The sequence below is a fragment of the Electrophorus electricus genome, chromosome 15 (genome assembly GCF_013358815.1).
Source record: "Electrophorus electricus isolate fEleEle1 chromosome 15, fEleEle1.pri, whole genome shotgun sequence".
NCBI classification, from domain to species: Eukaryota; Metazoa; Chordata; class Actinopteri; order Gymnotiformes; family Gymnotidae; genus Electrophorus; species Electrophorus electricus.
The window spans coordinates 14218243-14241716 of record NC_049549.1 but is presented as its reverse complement, the minus strand read 5'-3'; the positions used below and the strand labels follow the sequence as shown (position 1 = coordinate 14241716).

At 45.0% G+C, this 23474-nt stretch overlaps 1 protein-coding gene and 1 long non-coding RNA gene across 2 annotated transcripts in view; one reads left to right on the top strand and one right to left on the bottom strand.

Moving 5' to 3' along the window:
- Positions 1 to 6527: 6527 nt before the first annotated feature.
- Positions 6528 to 8162, top strand: LOC113569768. The gene is made up of 3 exons (XR_003409833.2): positions 6528 to 6827; positions 6980 to 7031; positions 8104 to 8162. It is a non-coding gene; the product is annotated as an uncharacterized LOC113569768 (long non-coding RNA).
- Positions 8163 to 21833: 13671 nt separating this feature from the next.
- dph1 (diphthamide biosynthesis 1) overlaps positions 21834 to 23474 on the bottom strand; it is a 60356-nt gene continuing 58715 nt past the window's right edge. The window contains exon 11 of the mRNA XM_026997812.2: positions 21834 to 21947. Coding sequence (XP_026853613.1) covers positions 21849 to 21947 — 99 coding nt within the window. The 3' untranslated portion in view covers positions 21834 to 21848. The remainder of the gene's footprint in view (positions 21948 to 23474) is intronic.

Here is a 23474-nt window from a genome sequence, read left to right as displayed (position 1 = left end):
ATGGACGGCCCTCTCCTCAGTCTGAGCCCACATCCTGAGCCGGCACCCTGAGGTTCAGGCACAGGGGAAGCCTGCCCTCTGCTGGAGACAGAGAGTCACTGCGACAAGCGACTCCACCTCTCGCCAAGGGTAATTTCGGGCCTAAAATTCAGTCGCAGCTATTTAGATGGTGCGTGTTCAGTCGACGAAATGCGTGTTTGATGGATTTTCCAGGAAGTTCTAAACAGAGGAAAGCTGACGCCTTTCTGTGCTCAAGACAAAAGGAAGAATAAACAGAGAAACAATCCTTAGCAAAAACAAACTGGAAATACAATAACAAATAATAATAAGAAAAAAACCACTGTAAGCTGTAAACGTGTGGTGTGTGTGAGCCAGGCAGCCTGTGTCCTGTAAACGTGTGCTGTGTGTGAGCCAGGCAGCCTGTCTCCTGTAAACGTGTGCTGTGTGTGAGCCAGGCAGCCTGTGTCCTGTAAACGTGTGGTGTGTGTGAGCCAGGCAGCCTGTGTCCTGTAAACGTGTGGTGTGTGTGAGCCAGGCAGCCTGTGTCCTGTAAACGTGTGCTGTGTGTGAGCCAGGCAGCCTGTGTCCTGTAAACGTGTGCTGTGTGTGAGCCAGGCAGCCTGTGTCCTGTAAACGTGTGCTGTGTGTGAGCCAGGCAGCCTGTGTCCTGTAAACGTGTGGTGTGTGTGAGCCAGGCAGCCTCTGTCCTGCGCTGTGTGCGGATCTGGAGGCGCTCCTCACCGCTGATGACTGCTCATGCTCTCTTTAACGACCAGACCACCCCTGCACTCCTTGTCACAGTCAGACTCCTCTTGTAAACCAGCGTGAATAAGTGGGCACAGGGCCCCTGCCAAGATCATCAGAGGCTTAAGAGACAGTAGTTGGGTAGCTGAGGACTTACCAGCACGTGCCATTAGTCTCTGAGTGCCTGGAATAACACTAAGATCAGTATGTAGGGCCACACACACACACACACACACACACACACACACGCGTGTGCATGGCTCTGACCCAGGGACGATGATTAAAGCATGGTAAGTGCTCTTCCTGGGTACAGTAGCACCTTCTCAGTTGCCATAAATCACATAAGAGTATTAACAAAGAGATAAGAGTGTTTCCATATATTATACACACACGAGTGGGCTGTATACACAAGCGTGTGGAGCAGCGTGGGGCTCAGCGGCATGGGGCGTTCATCATCACCTGCTCGGGCTGCGGCATGGAGCCGTGCACTGGGTGAGCAGGAAGGGCTGACGGGAGACGCGGGCAGCAGACAGGGGCAGCCTGGCATGAGGGCACACGCTCGGGTGCGTTCATACGCGAGTGTGGGATGCGTTCATACGCGCGGGCACGCACACAGACCTACAGTCGTACGTACACACACACTCACCTGCGAACACACGTATAGATGCATGTGCGCACACACGCACATAGCTTGTGCGCATGCACACATACACACACACACACACACACACACACACACACACACACACACACAAACACAGATGTATACACATATGCACCCACAGGTAATTGCAGACAGACTCATGTGTACACACACAAGTCAAGTGTATACACACACACACACACACACACACACACTTGCATGCAGACACACGCATTAACACACATTCATGCACGCACTCATGCACATGGACACACCCACCCGCCCACACACACACACCCACACACACACACCCACCCACACACAAACACACCCATCCTGCTATAACCCGGAATGATTCCGCAAGCCGCGCCACGTGCGTATGAGTGTGGGGGGGGTGCTGACGAGCAGCAGTAACCATGGCAACGCAGGCGATCATAACTCCCCTGCTCACTGATACCCATCTTCAGCAGCCAAAGTGAGTCATGGTGATGCACTCACCAGCTTCCTGTGAGCAGCACAAATTGCTCTGAATTTCTTCTCCCTGTCTGTCTGGCTGTGAGTTGCCAGGCTCGATGAGTTCTCCTACAAACGTCGCTTTGCCCCCCCAGAAATGCCAAAAGGATCACTTTAGGCTCTTCACCTCAGACTGATAATCTGCAGCAGGGAACGGTGGTGGTGTTGCCCAGGAAGCGTTAACGCTTTGCTCGGGTGAACACGACCTAGCGTGGAGTGTCCGTGTCCGAAGGTTTGCATCCTCCTGCAGTAAACACAGCAGCAGCGGACGGATTTGAGGCATCCCGTCGTCATATGAGGGCTCGCAGATCCGCTTTGCTCCCCGGCCCGCCCAGGCGGGACGGACCTAAAAGCGTGACGCACACATACCCCGCTCCATCCACGCTGCCCTGCTGCACCGGTTACGGCAAGCCTAGAGCCTGCAAGTCATTTTACCGCTGTCCAACAGGTCCTGGGATCCTAGACTCCAGTCGAGTCACAACGAAGCAAACACTGTTTTAACAGCTCTGAGTTCAGACATTACTTCAGACATTACATTATTTCATAAAACTGCACACATGATCTGGTCTAGAACATTCAATACAGTCTTCAGTGCATGCAAAAAGCAATCTAAACAGTTATGCTACAGCGCAATATGTGGGTCTGTCTCAAATCACTACATATATATTCATATAATATGATATATATTATGATATTTTTAGGTGGTATCAGGTTTGGCATCAGTATGATCCTATTCGTTACAGCTCTGTGAGGGGCTCTTACATGGTGTATCATGTGTAAGAGCAGTTTTTAAATAGAAATAAACAAACACATTAGTTCACAGGTTTTTGGGGTTGTTTTTTTTTTTTTTTTAGCAAGTACACATATTTCAATATACAATAAGAGTGAAACTGCAGGTTCTGTCATCCTTACTACATATTTAATATATGGTCCAAAAAAAAGGAAAAGAACTTTGAAAAATGAGTCATATAAAAAAATATTTAATTACAAAGGAAGTTGTATGGCTCCTTTTGGCAGTTCTGCTATATTAAACAATTTCAAGCCAGTTAGAGTGATTGCACCAACTTCAAAGGGGGATTTGCTGGAGTGATGCGGGCTTCATTAGCAGTGTTTAACACGGACCCATGTGTGGGAACGCCGAGGCTGTCCTGCCTTCTCAGCGCTGTTATTACAGTACATGCTATCATTAACAATGGGCCCTGGGTTATCAAAGACCCTATGGTACATATGCATGCAAGTCATATCAATTCTATAGTATTGCAAATGACTGTCATTAGTGTGACTTAATTACACGAAGACGCTGAGAATATGCAGAGGATAGCACTGTAGATACTGTAAACAGTGACACAAAGAGAAATCTTAGGCGATCAATCGCGTTGTTTAATGCAGGGGAAATGAACTGAAGTTTGAATTGTCCATAGCATGCGTCTGCCTTAGTCAATATTACAGCTTTGAAGTCAGTAGAAATTTTGAATGGGCCTGAGTTGGTTCTCCACACCTTGACGCAAAAGTGAGCTTTCTTCACAGCTGGACATCATGCCTTCAAGGCTGGGGAACATGGCCTTTATGGCAGTGATGACACTCAGAGGGGTATTTATTTTCTGTGTGCGCGCGCGCGCGCGTGTGTGTGTGTGTGTGTGTGTGTGTGTGTGTGTGTGTGTGTGTGTGTGTGTGTGTGTGTGTGTGTGTGTCACTATGGGTTCTGCTTGTGGTTTAGCTTGGGAGGCACTTTACCACTTTACCATTACTACAACTCACACCACTTCTTCCAGAATTGGTCAAACACTATTATACACTACTGTAAGTAAATGAGGGAGCTGTCCATAGCTTCAATGGCTACACCCAGAACGCCACAACGTCATGAAGAAAGCTTACAAACGCAGACACCTACATGGACATCCAGAGCTCATATTAGCAGGCCTCCTGGTGCCAACCATAGGTCATCTCTTGCTCAGATAAGGCAGTGCAGTGAAGAAGGGATGGCAGAAGATAGTATCTGTTCTCAGAAGATCAGCTGCACAGGGAGATAAGAATACACATTGTACTCTGACGTTTGATACATCATTTGCCTCCTGCTCAATAGGCACAAAAGCCGGACCTCTTTAATTCTGGTCTACACATGCAGGCTTGCTTCAATCTCTGCTGTATAAAATTAAGTCTAACTGATATCACAAATCAACACTTTAGCATTCACAGAGCATAAGAATGCAGAGATAAACATCTAATTGATGGCTCAGTTTAGGCTCCGCGCTCAGATAACGTTGTGTGATGCTCCCACCCGTGGACGTTAGCACCAGAGCAGGGAGAGAGACGTGTGTAACAGCCAGTCACACGCACGCTCACACACTTACTTCCCCTAACTCAAATCCACATCAGCTTTCACATCGCACATAAATAACGCATGGTATGCTGTGGACATGGGCACACATCACAAGCAGCTCTGAAACTAGTGACTTTATCATGCATGTCATGTCTGTATAATGCGCTCATAACACACAGATCCAAAATAGCGCAGTAGTGTGGTGATAAATATAGGGTTTAAAGTCAGGTCAAATGAATTTGGCAATTTGAAATACATTTTTTAGACATGTACCTATCAGTACACATATAGTCAGCTTTTAAACTTACAGTCAGTGACGTGAAGATTACATTTTGAGAGATTTTGACGAACCCAAATTTTGACAGAACATCTTTTTTGATGCTCTTTTGGTCTTCATATTATAGTCAATTAGATAACTGAATAATATAATTAGCCTAATTAAAATGTTAAATAACTTTAAAGTAAGATCTAAATTCGGCAGTAAGCGCACTCTGATTTAAGTACCAAGTAAAACGGACCACTGCATTCTGAAAATGTCTCCTATAACCGGGCCCTAATTATCAGACCAAAATATTCTGGCATGTGTTGTATAAAGTGAAATGAGGAAAAAAAATGGTTTAAAAAATCAGAGGAGAGAATAAAATTACGCTTAAGTATACAATTACACTTCTGTGAATTTGGAAATGTTGCTTGATTTTTTAATGTTAAAAATGTATGACATTCTCGCGCACGCGCACAGGCCTACAAACAATGCTTCTCCCTTCGATAAACACAGAGAAACTGACATAGTTAATTATACAAGATGCTCGTTTTAAGACGGTGCCTTCTCCAGAAGAGTCTCCCCACAAATAGACATAGTAAGTATGAAGAAAGGCACCACCGCTTTCAGATCATATCATTTGGCCCCATGCGCCGTCTATTTTTCTTAAGAAAACCGTGACATTTACGGCAGGAAGGAGGCCGTCTGACGGTTTGAGGACACGCCAGCGGGTGTGCGCGGGTGAAGGTGGAGACGGCTCCGCTGGGAAACGGGTCCGCAGCTCTGGATCCAGAGGCGTCCCCGGCCGTTGCTTCTGGGACGCGGTGCCGCAGTCAACCTGCAGTCAAACTGCGGCCAACCTGCAACCAACCTGCTGCAGCCAAGCTGCGGTGCTCGTTATTCGCTCGCGGTCCCGCCACGTCTGCACGCGCAGCAGAGAGGCACGCTCGTCGTTAAGGCGCTCTTTTGGATTCTGTGCTTCTGTGCTTCCGCCAGCTGGTGCACGATTTAGGCTATTGCCGGGTCTGCACAGCAATCGGCATCGTCGTCGCTGCGATAGTCTCGAATGTGGCCATTCACCGCAGCAGTATGATAACGGTTAACGGGGATCGTGATATGTGGCTTCCAGCCCCGCTTTGTACACGACACATCGAAAGGACAATTAGTCTTCGACTAAGACGACGGCAAACCACACGGCAAACTACATGGTCAAATACGGAGCTTGTGCTTCGCTGGGGCCGCGAGGACTCCAGACGAATGCGAACAATGAATAATGCAAACGCCTGTTCCGCTGATGCTACACGTCCATGTTCATTTTCTGACGGATATAGTTAATAGTTTAGATTAAGATTTTATCTTTGCCTGTATTTCACTACACATGGGTCACAGAAAAAGGCTAACTGAACAAAAAAAGTCGTTGGTAAGAGGAAGCTACGACATAAGGACAACTTAAGACGGTTCATATTGCGGTTGACAGCTGGGGTATTCTCACACCACTGTTACTAAACATGCCACCCATATACCTGGCCGTCTGAACCCAGTGAGATAAGTACTCACTGTGTCTGAGCCAGAATTCAGCCCTGAAAAATGCTGTGCTAAGATATCTACATCGTAATCCGTTAAAAAGGGCTCGACACACATAATCTGGAGGTAAATGGCTGAGGAGAATTCAGTCACACCCAAAGGTTTCCTTTAGTGTGAAAAAGGTGTGTTATATCTGTGCCCTGCTAACAGATCTGTTGAGAATAAAAGGTTAAAAGGTAAAACTCAGTTCAAGGGGAAATTTCTGTACAGTGGCTGAACTGAAACTTGTCAAAATGAGCATACCACAGAGGGAAGCTCAGAAAGGACCTGACCTTCAGGTCAGATGACCAATGTTTAGTGTGTGTGTGTGTGTGTGTGTGTGTGGGGGGAGGATGTGTGTGACTGAATATGTTTCAGAAACCCCCCTGACGCCGTGTGCTTGTGTGGCTTCTTGCTTGGTCTCTGGTTCCCTGTCTGGAGGGGAAGCGCGACAGTGCCAGTGTGCTGAGTTTTATGAGCTGGTCTCAACCAAGCTGACCACATTCCCACCATCCCTCTGCCGGGGGACGTGACTCTGGCCATGCTGCAGAGGAAGCCAAACCACGGCGAGTATGAGGCCACACACACATGCACACACACAGACGAGGAACCATATCTGACAAATCAGCATTTGCACATTGCAGTCTGTTCTTACACCCTTAGACGGCTGCACTTCACCTTGAGTTCAGAACAATAGCAGGATGAGCCTTCCTCGATCGGTGCGAAGGTGTGCGAGGAGCGCTACGTACGCGAATGCAAAGATGAAAGAGTTCGACACTAAAGTGGTAAACACAATGAACAGCATTACTGAAACTGTGTTGTACTGCTGAAAACAGCCCATCAGGTTTAAGTTACCCGAATGTCACGTTGCTGAAGAACTTATGACCTAGTTGCGAATCACAGTTGAAGAAGCTCACTCTGTGCTTTTCACAAGCAGCATTCCACTGGAGGTTTTCTGCGCACCGAGGCAGTAAATGCTAAAACTGCAGGTGGGTTCCTCGGATTATGCATGACTCGGATTATGCATGACTCGGATTATGCATGACTCGGATTATGCCGGTAACGGGCACGGCTGGTAGAACGTCTCTAGCTTCAGCGACAAGCCAGTGCTTGGATCCCTGACCTCGCCAAACCCTGCCGGACCCCCGTCGCCTTCTCGGGCCTGTGCCCTTCAGGCTGGAGCTGCCCACAGGGGAGCGGGAATGGCCTCAAGAGAGCCTGCCAGGCTGGCGTTAGGCCGAGGCCACGTGACGCTTCCTACACAAACTCCGCGCGGCGGCAGATTTATGAGAATGAATGACACGAATGTCCACCCACGGTTTATGGTGGCTGTTAGAGGTTTATAATAAGATCTTAAATGACTTAAGTGCATGCTTATCGATAATGGTGCTGGCGGGACAAGTTCTAAGAACTAAGGCTCGGCCACCAGCCCAGACCAAGAGTGAGGGGTGTCGTGGAATGGGGTATATTGACATACATTCACAGCTGGAAAGTTCAAAATAATGCAGTGGTTACAACATGAGTAAAACAGCAGTGGTCAGCACCAGCACATTAAATCATTTTATCTTCGGCACATCCGTTCTCTCCCTAATTAACATTTTCCTATCTTTGCAACCCGCACATCATAAAGCCAAAACCAAGGACTTTAAAAGCATATTTGTCGATTAAACGCATGGCACACTCCCACTGGGCTTGGGGACTTATTTCTATGTTCTTAAAGTAAAGTGTTTAAGTAAAACTTTCACAGGAGGCTATATGAATTTTGCCTCAAGTTCATTAACATTAAAGGTTTTCATTGTCTTGGGGATATTTGAGAATAGTTTGGAGGAATATTGTCAGAAAATCTAATTTTAGGGCTAGGGTTATGAAGTGTTTTATATTTGGCAAATATTTGGTTGTGGCTTGAAGAATGTCCAATTTATTTACTTTTTTTCCTTTCATTTTTTTTAACAAACCAAAAACAATGTTTGTTTAATTTGCAATGAGCATGAATGAATGAATGAATCAGTCCACATATTATTCGCGAAGTATTCTAAATTTAATATCGGTTATGTTTTTCAGAGATATTTAACTGAACCAAACACTGAGAAAACATTACAAATCACCATATGGTTGTGCAGATGCAGTAAGAGATTACTGACCGATGTGGACGCAAGACAGAAAAAATGACAATGACGCATGCATGCATGAACCGGGTAAGATTTTGCGCAATGCTGTTGCGGTTCGCACACTTCTTTTCTTGTGCTTATAGTGACACCTTGTGGTAGCTCTTTATTATCCTACTCAGGAGTTCAGCAGTGACGAGCCTTCCAAGTTACTTTAACTCCAAGTAACTGAACGGGCTGCCATTTATGTTCACCTAATTGACGGACATTACTCACCGCTTTTGTAACGGTAAACGGCGGTTCTGTTGATTAAGCTGGGCAGTACACATGTCCATCTTCAAGGACTTTACAGTTTAAAACGATTTAATGCTTTTGAACCAGAAGACGTATGTCTGTTGTAGTGACTTGGCGCTGTTTAAACGTACTCTACCAACTCTACCACAGTCTTAACGCAATAACGCATTTAATTAAAATGACAAATACATGGCAATATTTTGCTATGCGATGTCAATATTGCTTCCTTAATTGTCACCGACAGTGGGAGCGCGATTCATCGTTTCAGCTTTGCTCAAATTGCAGGTTACGTCCCAGCGACCCCTGGGCTGTTTACATGGGTAGGTACATAATAAGTCAAGCACAGGCCTAACTGATGTCGCGCTGCAGGGCTGCAACTCCCGCCAATTTGGTCATTTAAGATTTGTGGATGGAGAAAACGATTTGGTTTTGTACATTTTATGAGCCCAACCCATGCTAAAGAAGACCACATTCTAGCCCACAATATGCTTACTTTGCATTTTCAAAAAGATTATAATACTGAATATATGCAGTCACGTCTCAAAGTAAGCAATTCAGAATTCACAATATATTATTTACAATATTTTCACATTAAGCAGTAAGTAGATCAATACGAAACGTATGTGTGCCTTTAACACCTGATATATTGATATACTGCTTGACAGCAGGAGAAAGTGAAACTAAAAACGGGGGGGGGGGTTTGATATGGATCAGGTACAAAACTTACCGTTACTTTTACTCGTATTTTTGTGAATGAATTTCAGCAGTAATTAATTTGAAAATAAATAGACAAAAAAAAGCTTTTATTTGCATGATAAGCTATATGTAGTCAGCAGTCATATCTCATCAATAATACGTGCAAATAAAGAGATTGGTTTATTTATCCCATAGGGTAGCTAATCAGTGTCCTTATGGCATGGTGGAAAATGGAAAAATGGATATCTCACAACTCAACAATCTTGGTCTACCTTTCTGTGCCTTCACCAAGGTTACCCAGAAAGATAATACAGTGTGTGTGTGAGTGAGTGAGTGTGTGTGTGTGTTTGAGTGTGTGTGAGTGTGTGTGTGTGTGTGAGTGTGAGTGTGTGTTTGAGTGTGTGTGAGTGTGTAAGTGTGTGTAAGTGTGTGTGAGTGTGTGTGTGTGTGTGAGTGTGTGTGAGTGTGTGTGTGTGTGTGTGTGAGTGAGTGTCTGTGTGTGTAGCTGGGGAGGGGAAGGGGGTGAGTCATTCCTGTGAGTCATGTACTGTGTGGACAGCAAGAGCAGAAACAAAGAGAACAAGTGTGTGTGTGTGTGTGTGTGTGTGTGTGAGTGTGTGTGAGTGTGTGCGTGTGTAAAAACAAAAGGACCTCTCCATACCTTCCTTAAAACTCACCAAGGCCTTTTATACAAATCAACTATGATATTCCTGGGCTGCAGCTCTCCAAGATGAGTGTGTCTACCAAGGTTAACATCCACACGAACATCCATGGTGGAACATATTGCAGAGTTCACGCTGAAAGACATCAAACTGAGCTCTTCCGGGTCAAAGTTGCCAGTCAAGCAAGGCTCTTCATTAGCTCTAGGCATCTCCGTGCTAGCGAACATTCTCCTCTCTCACAGTTCACTGCCTTCTTTAGCTATGACTCCTGGCTGGACAGTCTTTTACGCCGCTGCGGGTTTTAGAGTAAAAGATGCAACAGGATTAAAAGTTTGTTGAATGCAGACAGTCGCACATTTCAGCTCACGACCTCTCACTTCTCAGCTGTGAGTGTGCACCGCACCCATGTGGTCTCATCCTTCTTGGACATCAGATCACCTATAAATCAATATTCAAAGAACTGAAACAGATTACCGACGTCTCCCAGCGTGTGAGCCAATTGCAGTACTAGCTAGTAGTGTCCGTCTGCAGTAGGTTGCTCGACCTGGTGCCTGCTAGTATGTTTCCATGCTGGTATTGTGCTATACGCCTGACAGAGGTTCTGCTAAAGCCATTTAACATCTATTTATTATTGTCTGTCCCTTTCCAGGTAGCTTCTTGTTTTCTCTGTCTCAGTCCTGCTCCCTCTTCGACCTACTTATTAAAACCAAAAGACACGCACCCGAGAGTCACCAGTGGAGCACAGTCTTTGAGAAGAGTCACATCCTAACCAGCAAGGTCTCTGATGGCACTGTTCACAGTATTTAGATAATACACACATTTTGTATACGGAAGTTTGGTATTTATTAGAGCATGCAATAATGGCTAGTGATTTGTCAGTTATTAAGGAAAAAAGATCACCAAAGTAAACCATTAAACCATTACAGGAACGCTTAGAGCTTATAGCACAATCAGTATCCACCTCCAAAGAGCAGTGATTCACACTGTTCAAAGGTGAACGAGTGCATGTTGATCACGGGTGACGCAAGAAGTAGTCGATGTGCAATTAAGGACAGTGGGAATGTGGCAGGAAACTCGCAAGCAAAGGAGAAGAGAGAAACCGCACACACGCTGAGAGGAGCAAGAGAACAAGGGAGGAAGGAGAGTGGATGAAGGAGCCACCGCCCGCTCCACACTCCGAGAAGGGCCCCGTTGCTGTATTTCCCTCCTCTGTCCAAAGTTAGGAAAATTAAAAATGGCACAAATTACAAGTGCACGCAAACCTACTGGGACTGGAGGAAATACACACCAACTGCATGGATAGCACTTCACCACCCAGAACATTTAATGACTCATATCTGTCTACTAATGTAACCAGAAAGCCCATTGAAAGCCAGTGTCAGAAATACATTTTTTATTGTTTTTGCCTGGGCAAGGTGTCAAAAACCATAATGGGGTGTTTGGAACGAGGAAGAACAGCCACCGTAAGGGGGGGATGGGCTAAACATGTGAAACTCACCAACATGGCATAGACTGGACAGTCATTTAAACCTCTCAGTGACAGCCTGGAGAAGCACCACAAAAGGCAACGTACAAAGACAGCGTCTGCGGACTCGCTTCCCTCTGAATTAAAAGGGTGCTTCAAATGCAGCTACTTATTTGCAGCTACTGGAGTTGTTATTTGAACAACACTTGACAGCAAAAGCCACTTTACCTTTTAAATAAACAAGCAAGAAATCGGATCGAATGAGCACAAACACCTTACTTTAGATCGCTAGAAGACAATATTACGTGTAATCGTGTTTCCTAAGAAACTGCAATGAACATAAGAGGCAGGTCCGTATATCTAAAAACTATTCCCATTTTTATGGTGTTACAGCTTTTGCCATATCATGTGTACCCACAGCGTATGACGCCAGAAGCGTGCAGCTCCAGTTCAACCAGTACGATCCCTAAGTCTCTCGTCTATGAAGATACAGCGCAGAAACAGAGGGGTAGAAAAGTGTAATCGATGAAATATATATTTCATGACTCTCTGCTTGTGCTCCGTGGCAGCCCGCGCGGATTTGCTGTGTGGTGCTTTGTCGAGACAGATTCGAATCGGCTGAGAAGATAAAAGAGGTTTTGGGTGGAGGTGTGCCACTTCCTCCAGCACTCTTGCCTCCTGTGTGCCGGGCCCTGGAGATCAGGTTAGGATGAAAGACTGACGCAGTACCCCATAGCCCCCACCCTCACATCGCATCTGTCCCCCCCACTGGCCCATGCTATGCCCTCCCTTCCTCGACTTCCAGCCTGCGAAAACTCTCTCTCTCTCCCTCTCTCTCCCTCTCTCCCTCTCTCGGGCGGGAGCGCGGCACTCGTGACGTGTGAGGCTGGCCTTTTTTCATTCGGGGGTGTGTTTTGAAGTGATGTATGTGATGCTAAAACAAAGGCATCGACTGAATCCACAATAATGCGTGACCATTTGAGCGCTTGCTAAATCAGTGAGTCACACTAAAGGTTTGCTTGTCGCCCAGTGAGTCATTAGAAAAACCTCTCTCTCCCCCTTCCCTGGTCCTAGGAAAGGTCTGTCTAATGAAAAAAGCCAACACCACCTACACCAGCCCAGGCTGTGTCCTTTGGAAGAGAAGATGGACACTTCTGGTTTGAGGCCAAGCACACAGTGACCCGTATACTGGGAGCTAAATGTGCCCCAAACAAGAAATCTATGTCTGCTCTCTGAAATCACTTCTGCATACAGCCCTTAAGAGTTTAGCTCTTGTGGGGTTTTTTTAACCCACCGAATGTAACATATCTTGAATACAAGAGCACCCTTATTTCAGGTTTCAGAACACACGGCTGAATGTTGCATTTTGCTCCCCTTTATATATAACAAATCATCAATATTAAAAAAGGACTAGTTCAATCTATGTGACTTGAATCAAGAACCAAAATCTTCTCACAGAATGTTAAGTATAGGTAAATCACACAAATGATAACTCATTTATTGCTAAAAGAGAATAAAGTCCTACATTGTTATGAAATTTAGATTAATCTTGTTTATTTTAGATGATATGGTATGTCATACTGATGACATTCCACATACAGTATTTTGCAAACATCATATTACAATATGAATACAAGGCTAGATGTATGCAACTTGACTGTAATTCTATAACAGAAATGGGACATCCAGGAAAGTCCAGGAAAACCCTACAATACTAGCCAATTTAGATTAATAATTATTATAGGCATTACATAGACTTTTAGATTACAGATTTTGTTTCAGACAAGCATAATTCTGTGTGTATGTATGTGTATATCTATGTGTATACTACCTACAGAAAAGTTGTTCTGAACTGCAAGGTAATGTCATTATTTCAGATATTCAGGGAAAAACACATGTGAACTACAATCTACTTTCGAGTTAGATTCACTTTAGCCTAAATTAGTCTTAAACCAGCTTGGCTCTGTTGCGTGAGTTGAGGAATGTTAAACCTGAAGGTGGGCACGTATCTCTGCTTTCACCCCGCCTCTCTCCAGCAACCATCTCCGCTTGGACCTTTTCATCACCTCATCATCTGACCACACCAATACAAGCAAAAGTTCTCTAATCTCAAACTGGATTAGTACAATCTGAATTTTGCTGGAATTGGCTTTTGTGTCTTCCTGACCGACACAGACATGTGGCACCATCCATCTACACTAGTCAGTGTGTTTCCTAACAGGCATCCATGCATCCTAAGCTTAAAGCACACAATAACGTGGAAAATATGGCAAAAGAGACATTTGCCTTCACTATACATTAAGTGGAGTACTCTGACGTCGTGCACCAGGCGAGGAGGCGTAACAGTCCACGAACGCCTCAGCGGAGGTGAATGTGCTTTGTATCCGAGGAACCGGGGGAGAGAGGGAGCGGAGCAGCGCTTCAGAATGCCGATGACGGACTAATGGGGGAGGAGGAGCCGGAAGATACAGGTGAATCCCTAGCTCCCCTGGCCCCCCCTCGCGTGTGTGTGTGTGCGTGTGTGTGTGTGTGTGTGTGTGTGTGTGTGTGTGTGTGTTGCTGCGTGACAGGGGACTGAGGGCAAGCTCGGGGGTGCATGAGGAGATCAAAGAGAGCAGAACCGAGGCGAGGCAGAGGTAAGGCACCACTGCATGCCCAGGGGAGCGGTGCCACTGGTGAGGCGGGCCGGAGCTCGGGGCCAGGGGGTGCCGAGTGGCACGAGCAGTCGTCAGAACATGGATCGGAGGAGGCGGGGAGAGGGTGGGGGGTAAGTGCCCGAGCTTCCAGTGACATCACTACCATTTCATATTTAATTCACAAGACTAATTACACAGTGCTCAGGATAGTGGGAAACAGTGAGGGTCACAGCATGAGCTACCTGACCACGGCTGCTTCAGAGAGCACATGGTTTATTAATGGGTTTCTCATTAAGAGGGTTTAGAGCATCTTTCTGGCATTCGTTTTAACCAAGAGTGACAGTCTTTAAAAGCCTAGGAGGCTGCTCTTTGAAAAAGGCTACAAACTAGAAAAATAAAGGAAGGGTTAATGACATACGGCAAGATGATAATAAGTTACAAAACAGCACTGATCTGAATTTTTCCTCATATAAAGAATGTGTGGAAATGTAAAGGACATAAATTTACCACCATCTAAAACCTCTGATCCTTTTGGGGTTGTTTTGAGCAGACTGAGCTGCTGTTTTAATGGATTATCTGAGAAACTTTTAAGCTTCAGAGTCAGTGGTACATTTTAGAATTCCTTTTTGGAAGCTTTCTGGAACAGGCTACCATGATGGGCCCTTTAAGATGGACATGCATGCCAGCATTCACTCAGTTTCTAATGACAAACACAGAGAGTGGGTCCAACATTATTCTTCACCTGCAGACGGCTGTGCAGTGCAGTCCTCATGGTGGTACAGTACCATCTCACCTGAGCCACAATACTGTCCATTTTGAGAAATGACATGAAAGCATCAACCTTGGGGCAATTGGCTTTACTCCCGAGTTTTGACAAGCTGGTTTTTCTGTTTGTGGTTTTTTTTGTGTGTACCAGTCCAAAAAAATGTTACAAATACAGTGCCTCCAAGTGCTATTCAACCCCCTGCAGATTTTTCAGGTTTCACATTTGGAGTTAACTTAGCATTGTGAAATTTGGACTGTAGATGGGCCTGGACATGTGAAATGCACTGCAGCAAAAAAGAATGTTATTTCTCTGTTTATTTTTTTTTTAAACATTTTGCAAATGTCAAAATTAGGTCAATTATTATGTCAATTATTATTCAACCCCTCAAAACACCAGAATTCTGTTTGGTTCCCTCAAGTATTAAGAAGTAATTGAGGTATTAAGAACAATGAGCTTCACATGCTTGGATTAATTTTCTGTTTTTTCCCACCTTTTCTGACTATAAAAGCCCGTCCCCAAACAAGTGAACAGCACTCATACATGGTCAACATGGGAAAGACTAAGAAGCATTCCAAGGCCATCAGAGACAAAATTGTGGAGGGTCACACGGCTGGCAAGGGATACAAAGCCCTTTCCAAGGAGCTGGACCTACGTGTCTCCACCGTTGGGATTATCATCCGGAAGTGGAAGGATTATGGAACTACTGTTAACCTTCCATGGCCTGGACAACCTTTCAAAGTTTCTTCCCGTGCTGAGGCCAGGCTTGTCCAAACGGTCAAGGCTGACCCAAGGACAATGAGGGAGCTCTGGGAAGATCTCATGGTGGTGGGGACATTGGTTTCAATAAATACCATAAGTAACGTACTCCACCGCAATGGTCTCCATTCCAGGCAAGCCAGTAAGGTACCTTTACTTTCAAAGTGTCATGTCCAGGCCTGTCTAAAGTTTGCTCATGAGCACTTGCAGGACTCTGAGGCAGACTGGTTCAAGGTTCTCTGGTCTGATGACACCAAGAGGTCTTTGGTGCCAACCACACCCGGGGCGTTTGGCGAGAGGATACGACCCCAAGAATACCATCCCTACAGTCAAGTGTGGTGGTGGTAACATCATGCTGTGGGGCTGCTTCTCAGCCAAGGGGCTCGGCCATCTGCTCCGCATCCATGGGAAGATGGATAGCACAGCCTACCTTGAGATTTTGGTGAAAAACCTCTGCTCCTCCATCATGGATCTTAAGATGGGTCATCATTTCATCTTCCAACGGGATAACGACCCCAAGCACACGGCCAAGAAAACCAAGGCCTGGTTTAAGAGGGAAAAGATCAAGGTGTTGAGGTGGCCTAGTCAGTCTCCTGACCTTAACCCAATTGAAAACTTGTGGAAGGAGCTCAAGATCAAAGGCCACAAGAGATGCTCAAAGAACCTAGACAACTTGGAGAAGATCTGCATAGAGGAGTGGGCCAAGATTACTCCACAGACCTGTGCCGGCCTGATCAGGGCTTATAAAAAATGATTAATAGCTGTAATTGCAAACAAGGGTTATTCCACAAAATATTCCACAAAAAACCTAGGGGTTGAATAATAATTGACCCTTATTTTTATGTTTAAAATGTATTATAATTTAATTGAGCAACTTGTACTTTTTGTTTGTAATATTTAGGCATCTGTTAATAAATGCTACTCTTGTTCAAAGTTTGAAAGCTCTAAATTAATTGCAACTTGTTGAATTTGCAATATCTGCAGGCGGTTGAATACTACTTGGAGACACTCTATATGTTAAAGGGCTGAATTGCCCAAAATTGAGATGCCAGCTACATTTTGCCTATAATGCTCAAGATTAGGACGAATAGCCTTCACAATTCCAGCCACTGAGTTCCGCTCAATACATCACTGTAAAGTTTGAAGTACAATCCCACTGTGGAGTGAAATGAACTGAGCATGGCTGCAAATTCATAAGTACATAGAGAAGGCAATGGCAGAACTTCCTAACCGAAACAATTCAAATAAATACAGTCTCTGTCCCCTAAAAAGTGTCAAAGGGATTAAAATGCACACTAAGTTGTTATATAAATGTGATTGTCATTTTGTAAATAGTAATATACTTTTACCAGTCACACCAGACAGTTGTTTGAATTACTTTGGATTAGGCTTTATTGGGTAACTAATATACATCTTGTAAATGGAACACAACTTCAAAGCTTTAAACATTTCCGAAGGACCAAAAATATCTGCTAGCAGGAAATTAGATGTTCCTTCAAGATTTCCTATTACCCCTTACAGTGGAGTACATGGTCGTAAAAACTTATCAAACATCCTTGGTAAATGAATAAGTTATGGTGGTGCCATCCTGTCTACAAACTGTTCCAGTAACTGCGGTGTCCTCGAGAAGGCAGAATGTCAAGGAGGCTACTAGAGCCACGCGAGCAAAGAAAGTGAAAGCAACCCAGCAATCGAGAAATTAAAAATGAAGTCCAAGTACCCAAGGAAGCGAAACGGAGAGAGCTCGAGAGGGTGTGTTGTCTGATGACGTGTCAATGAGTTCGCGCTCTCCTTACATCCTTTCCTTGGACCAGCGCATGCATGCCCCCTGCACTCTCGGGTTTAAACACGAAAGAAAGAAAGAAAAACACCTAAAACTTTTATTTGGAAATATCTAGTAGAGGGTGAGAGTGCAAACAAGCGCGCGCGTCTGTGCGCGCGCACTTGGTAGTCATGTGGTTAATAAGCTGTTATCACGGATTTTAACACGAAACCTCAGTTTGATATTGTTTTGTGCAATAATCAGGCTGAAAACCCACATGCTGCCAAGTTCTATGCGCACAACCTCGGAATTCACAGCTGTACTCCAATCAACCGCCACCATGCGCGGCGTGAAGAGCCCGGACCGCAGTGACACGAATGAGCGCAAACACGTTCAAATGTCAACGAAGAGGTGAGCGATGGATGGCTGCGTGCGTGCGTGCGAGCGTGCGTGGGCGATGATGTTTGGGAGGGAGTGGGCGCGGGAGGCAGTGGGCGGAAGTGACAGAAGAGGAGGGAGAAGGTGGAAAGTAAAGAGATGCTGGCGACGACAAGTGAAAGCCAACGGGCTCGTGCCGAGGTGATTCACGCTGAGCAAAAAGTACACAACCACCACGACGTTTATCACACTGCAGACCTGGATGAGCTCAAGTTAATGAACTCAAGCTGATCAGTTAATAGCCAATGCGTAACGACCTGTGAATAATTTGTGACAATTAGCCATGTGAAATTTATTTCTATTAAAATACACAACTAAGTGCGAATTGTTCATGCGATTAAAATGATCATCTTTACTGCGCTGTAAATGGCCAGCTAGCGCATATGTCTGCAAAAAAAGACTTACACGATTTTACAAAAACCTACGGGTAGGCTATATCTGCGGGTAATGCATAACTAATAACTAATAACTAATATCGTTGACGTGGTGCGTCGCCGCATCGTGACTGCTGGATCGCGAATCGAACAACTTGCATCAACTTCCAACTCACATTCTCCACATATCAGTTGCAGCTCACATCTTTGCACTCAAGTCGTCGATGTCTTTACGCATTTTCTTTTCTGACCCCCTCTCTCTCCACACGGAACCCTGGCATCCTCCTGTCGACTAAATCTTCTCAGTGACGTAAGAGTCCACGTACAACGCCGGTGCTGCTGGGTGATGTTTTTCAATGAATGAGACCCCCCTCCCATTCTCGATCCTAGTACTACGGTCTATAAAATGAGAACGATGGGAGAACCCGCTAAATCGCGAGTATCTACGAAGCTACAGGGATGAGTGGATACAGCCAGCGGAAGAATTTCTAGAGCATTGGCTATCCATCCGGCAATACTTCAGTGACCCACGGGTTTTTTTTCCCCCGTCATTTGAAATAGTAGATTGATTTATAGAAGTTCTTACCGTAGGTAACGCGATCACGTCGGCGATGAATGCAAACGTGTGTCGTGCTCTCAGTTCGGATCAGTTTCACAGAAGGTAAGTGACATTCCTACACTGGCGAATTTTCTGTGGTAGACAACGATAAATCTGGAGCGCCACGACTACAGAACGTCTAGGTTAAAATCTGCACGCACTGAAAAATACCGTGGGCATCCTTTAGGGGTCTGGCAGCATACAAGCCGGACTGGAAAAAATACTTTGTGGGCCTTCCGATTTTTAAACGGCAGATGCGAGAGGGGCTAGAAGTTGCTGCAGTGTGACTCACTTTTGCGCACATGGGCTGTGTCAGAGCAGAAGCCAAGGAGAGTGCACCGAAGAGACGCCGCTTGCATGCCAAACTATTAGCTGCTCTAGACATACTATACACGAGAATTTTAAAGCCAGATTGATCTTTGTGCAGTTTTTCAGACTTTGACTGTAATGATATAGCAGGCGCCTCCAGTCAGGTGTCTATTTATGCGCAGAGACATATACATTGGAAACTAAACAAAATACCCCGGGATGGTGTAACTCTTTAAGAATAAGAAATGTCTTACATGTCGGCTATAGACACGTATTTAAAGCGCCATCGCTTTGCTTTCTACGTGTATGCTCACGTTGTTCTATTTGGAGGCTAAACGTCCTAGGACATTTTAGAATAGACCGTAGGACCAGGATATAGCATGTGCGCGCATTTAATCCGCATCCAAATATGCAACATTTTAAATGGTCAATGCCGCCCATTATCTTCTCATTTTTTAAATTTCAATGTCGTGACGTACTTTCGGGTGAAGTCAATTCTGCGTCATTCCTGCGCACACGCGGACGATTTCCAAGCGCCCGTCGGGGACCCTTAAAGGGACAGAACTCGTCTGTCCATCAACCGCATTGCGACCTTGCAGCTCTTCGGGTGTGTAGGAGAACTGCGGGGGTGGGACGTGCGTGGGGAACATTTAAAACTCGCCTAGATAACGAGGCCATTCTCATTTCGGCGTGCGCAGGGCAGGGCTATATCTGGCTGTGAATGGCTTCCCCCTCGTTATCTCTTTGCTGACATCACCAGGGGATTACCCCGCAGCTTTGGGTAGCTGCGGTCATATCACAGCGCAGACAGCCCAGCGAAACAAAGTTTGGGAGAGCACTACTTGTAATCATTTGAAATTAATCGAGACCACAAACAACTTGTCCCTATTAGCGTGTGAGTTATGGAATAATTAGTGCAACTTTACGACAGTGGTCTCACAGAATAATATAGGCCTAACCCAAATTAGCCTTAATAGCTAATAATTCTTATACAGACCTGATGCAATTGCTGTCCATGGTTCTGAAACTGGCGATTCCTCAAAGATATGTTATCTTCTAATCAATTCAAAATAATTTTGTGTATCTTATGTTACAGTAACGTTGAAAATCCAAGGCAAAATACGTATCCATTTAATGTGGTTTTATGTTTTAAAAGACCCAATATGAGTCATGCTTAATCACTTGTCATTCCTGGTGTCTGAAATGAAAAAGAATGGGGCTGTTATCGACAGTGCAACTAAGGGTCATCAGCACCATGGATAGCAAACAGTTCTGTTATACTGGCAGTGTGCTGGTACATGCAGCTAGGCAAATACTTTGTTAAAATAATGAAAATGGGCTTTTTTGAGGGGTGTCTTTGGTGCAATTGATGATACCACAAAGGTCCACTTGATTATGTTGCTTGTTGCTAAACATACCTGAAGTACAATGTATTAAAGTGACTGTGCTCGGGGTTAAATAGGTCACATTGTTCAAGCACAGATATTACCTAACCCAATTCCCATCTTCAGTGTGGATGCCTATAATGCCAGCATTAGTGATAGCAACAGTATAAAAAGGGATTTAATAACTTCAGGTGAAAGCATTAAAATACCAGCTGCATCAGTACTGCTGGTGATAGCCTAGTGAAACAAATGTATGGCAAAGTTAAATAGTTCTTGAACTAATCATAGTAGCAATGCAGGCTGTGTTAGGTCACAGGTTTTCCCACACTGGCCTTTTTTAGCAGCATGTTTATGATATGATTACACATCTAAATCTGCATCTCTGCCAGGTGCATAACTCAGTTCAGCTCACCTAGCAGAGTTTTCCCTTTCAGCAGTAAATATCCTGAGAAGAAGTCTGAGATAAGCTGCGTCGCAATTGATATGGAGCACTGGAAGTGGGCCATGCCATTATGGAGTCTGAGTGGTGTTATTCCGGGCCAGGAAGGTTAACGTACTTTTTTAAATCATCGTCATCTGAGATGCTCACTGACATCTAGGGAGAATACCACTCTGTAAAAGAGCATACAGTAATGTGCAGCATCAAATACTCAATCTGTATGTTCAAATGTAAGTGTGTAGGGTCCCAGCATAGATTTGTCCCTCACGTTTATATATATATATATATATATATATATATATATATATATATATATATATATATATATATATATATATATATATATATGAACAATTGTACTGGTAAAAGATGTCATCCACACATGTACACTGTAATAAATGCCATGCTACATCTGTATGCTCAGTAAAGCAGCATAGTGTACTCAGTTTTCTTACAGAGAGCACTCTGCCAGCTCAAAATATCTCAAGGTCAGAGCATCAATACCTTGGCTCTAGACTGCTTACTGCTAAAAGTACCTGAAAGTACAGTAACAGTCTACAGTCATGGCTACTGATGCCTGACAAACCTCTGCTGACTGCTCCAGCACTTGAAGAAGACCAAGGCCAGCTCAGACTTACTGTTGCTGTGCACGGTGCATCCAAGCAGGAGGACACCAGTGAGAAGAATCCACGCCACCTTTCCTGGAAACCCCCAATCTGCATATGTGGGTAGTGGTTTAGCCGGCTATCCAATCAAATAAGCGCATCTGCAGTTTCCACTGCAAATACCCCCCCCCCCCCATTGCTATCTCCATGGTGACCGTGGCTTTAGATTGTTACTGTAGCAACAGCAACACTGGTAACAGTCTACAGCCATGGTCGCTAGGGGGCGAACGTGGCAACAGAACAGACACCTTCCTTTATTGGTGTGATCTGGGCACACCTAAATTGCTTTTATGAAACATTAGACAGACAAGAACGACTATTTAAACACATTTAACAACCATTTAATGGTTACTTATATGTGTCAAATTGAATTAGCTCACAGCCACTTTCACGTGCTAAAGTGCTATGGGCTTGTTGAGTCCATCTGCTCTCAATGCAAAAATAAACCAGTGTGGACTAATAGGTAAAGAAGCAGAAGACACTGTTTGACCAGACTGCACTGCACGCCTGATACTGTCTCACCGCCAACAGTCCTGTGAACAGCCGCTGCTGTATCTAAAAGAACGCAAGAGAGTGAGAGAAAAAGAATGGAAGAGAAGGAAAGCATGAGAGAGAGAGAGAGAAAGAGAGGGAGAGAGAGAGGGAGGGAGGGAGGGAGGGAGGGAGAGAGAGAGAGAGAGAGCAAGATAAATATACAGAAAGAAGGAGGTGACTGTAACCCTGTATTGTCTACCCACATTATTATTTCTCCTGAAAGGTACAGTATGAAAATGCATCATTGTTTTACCTTTGTTAACACTGAAGGTGACAGGGCTTTGGCCATATGCTTAAGCCTAGTGTACAGAGAATAAAGCAGCGCTGAACAGACTAGGAACCCAGACAGGTAACAAGAGAGCTAAATATATACAGCAATGTGCTTTAACTTGAGTGACACTGAAAACTGAGAATAACTCAAATAAACACAAAGAGCGCTTGTTGCACTAGATGTACACATCTGTGCTACGTGGATATTGACAAAAAACAAGCACAGTACAATTAAGTCAATATGTCAACTCTCTCAAATGGATGCATGAACGTGAGGGAGCCTGTTATTGGTACTGAGTGTGTAAGAGACTTCGCTCCCTGGAATGCAAGAGCTTGTATGTTAAGACACACACGGCGTGCAAAAGACGCTTACTGCTCGGACACCAGGGCTCGCGGGTAGAACGCCCACAGCAGTGGGGTGGCCGTGTGTCGCTCGCGCAGCACAGTGTCCCTGTAGGTCCCCGACAATGCACGAGCGCGCCGTGTAGTCAGTCGTTCAGTAACCCTGATGGGTGAGGGCCGGCTACGTGCAGGGCACGCCGGAAATACGGGTTAACCGAACTGACTGAGACGAACGGCTGCAACTGTGGACAGGACGGAGGAGAGCGTGCACTGACCGGGGCTGCACGGCGAGCCGACGTGCTTCTAACTGGACCGCACTGCAGACAAGCGCGTCAAAGAAGCACCGTTATTAGCAACGGGTATGACTCATCGGGTCGGTGTCTTTCATATTTCCCTAACTTTGGATCAGCCGCAGGAGAAGAGCTCTCAGAGGTGCAGAAGAGTGTAGACGGAGAGAACGGGCATGACTAAGCAGCAGAAAGAACACGACGAGGGAGCGCGAGCGCGAGAAATAACAGCTCATCTCCGTGCTGTTTTGCAGTGGTTTCATTGCGGTTTTTAATTCTTTCTTTATTTATTTGTTACTTATTTATTTTATTATTTTTTGCAGAGGTGGTTTTGGCTTTATGGTACAGGGCAGACTGACCTCCCACACATAATTAGTCATCCCGGTTACACCACTTGATATCTCTCTCTTTTTATCCCTGTTAAATCCCACACCAAACCTTATTTCTCATCGCACTTCTGCGCGTCTCGCTACCACTCACAAGCTCGCTTTTAAAATGCATCTCGCTTTTACACTGCTCCCAACAGTACAAATCACATCACAAAATAACATCTCTCTGACAGTCAATTCATTGTTTCTTAACATTACGTCCACAGATAAATGTCGCGTTATTTAAAGTCAGTCGTCCTCGTTTCTCTGTCCTTCCTCAT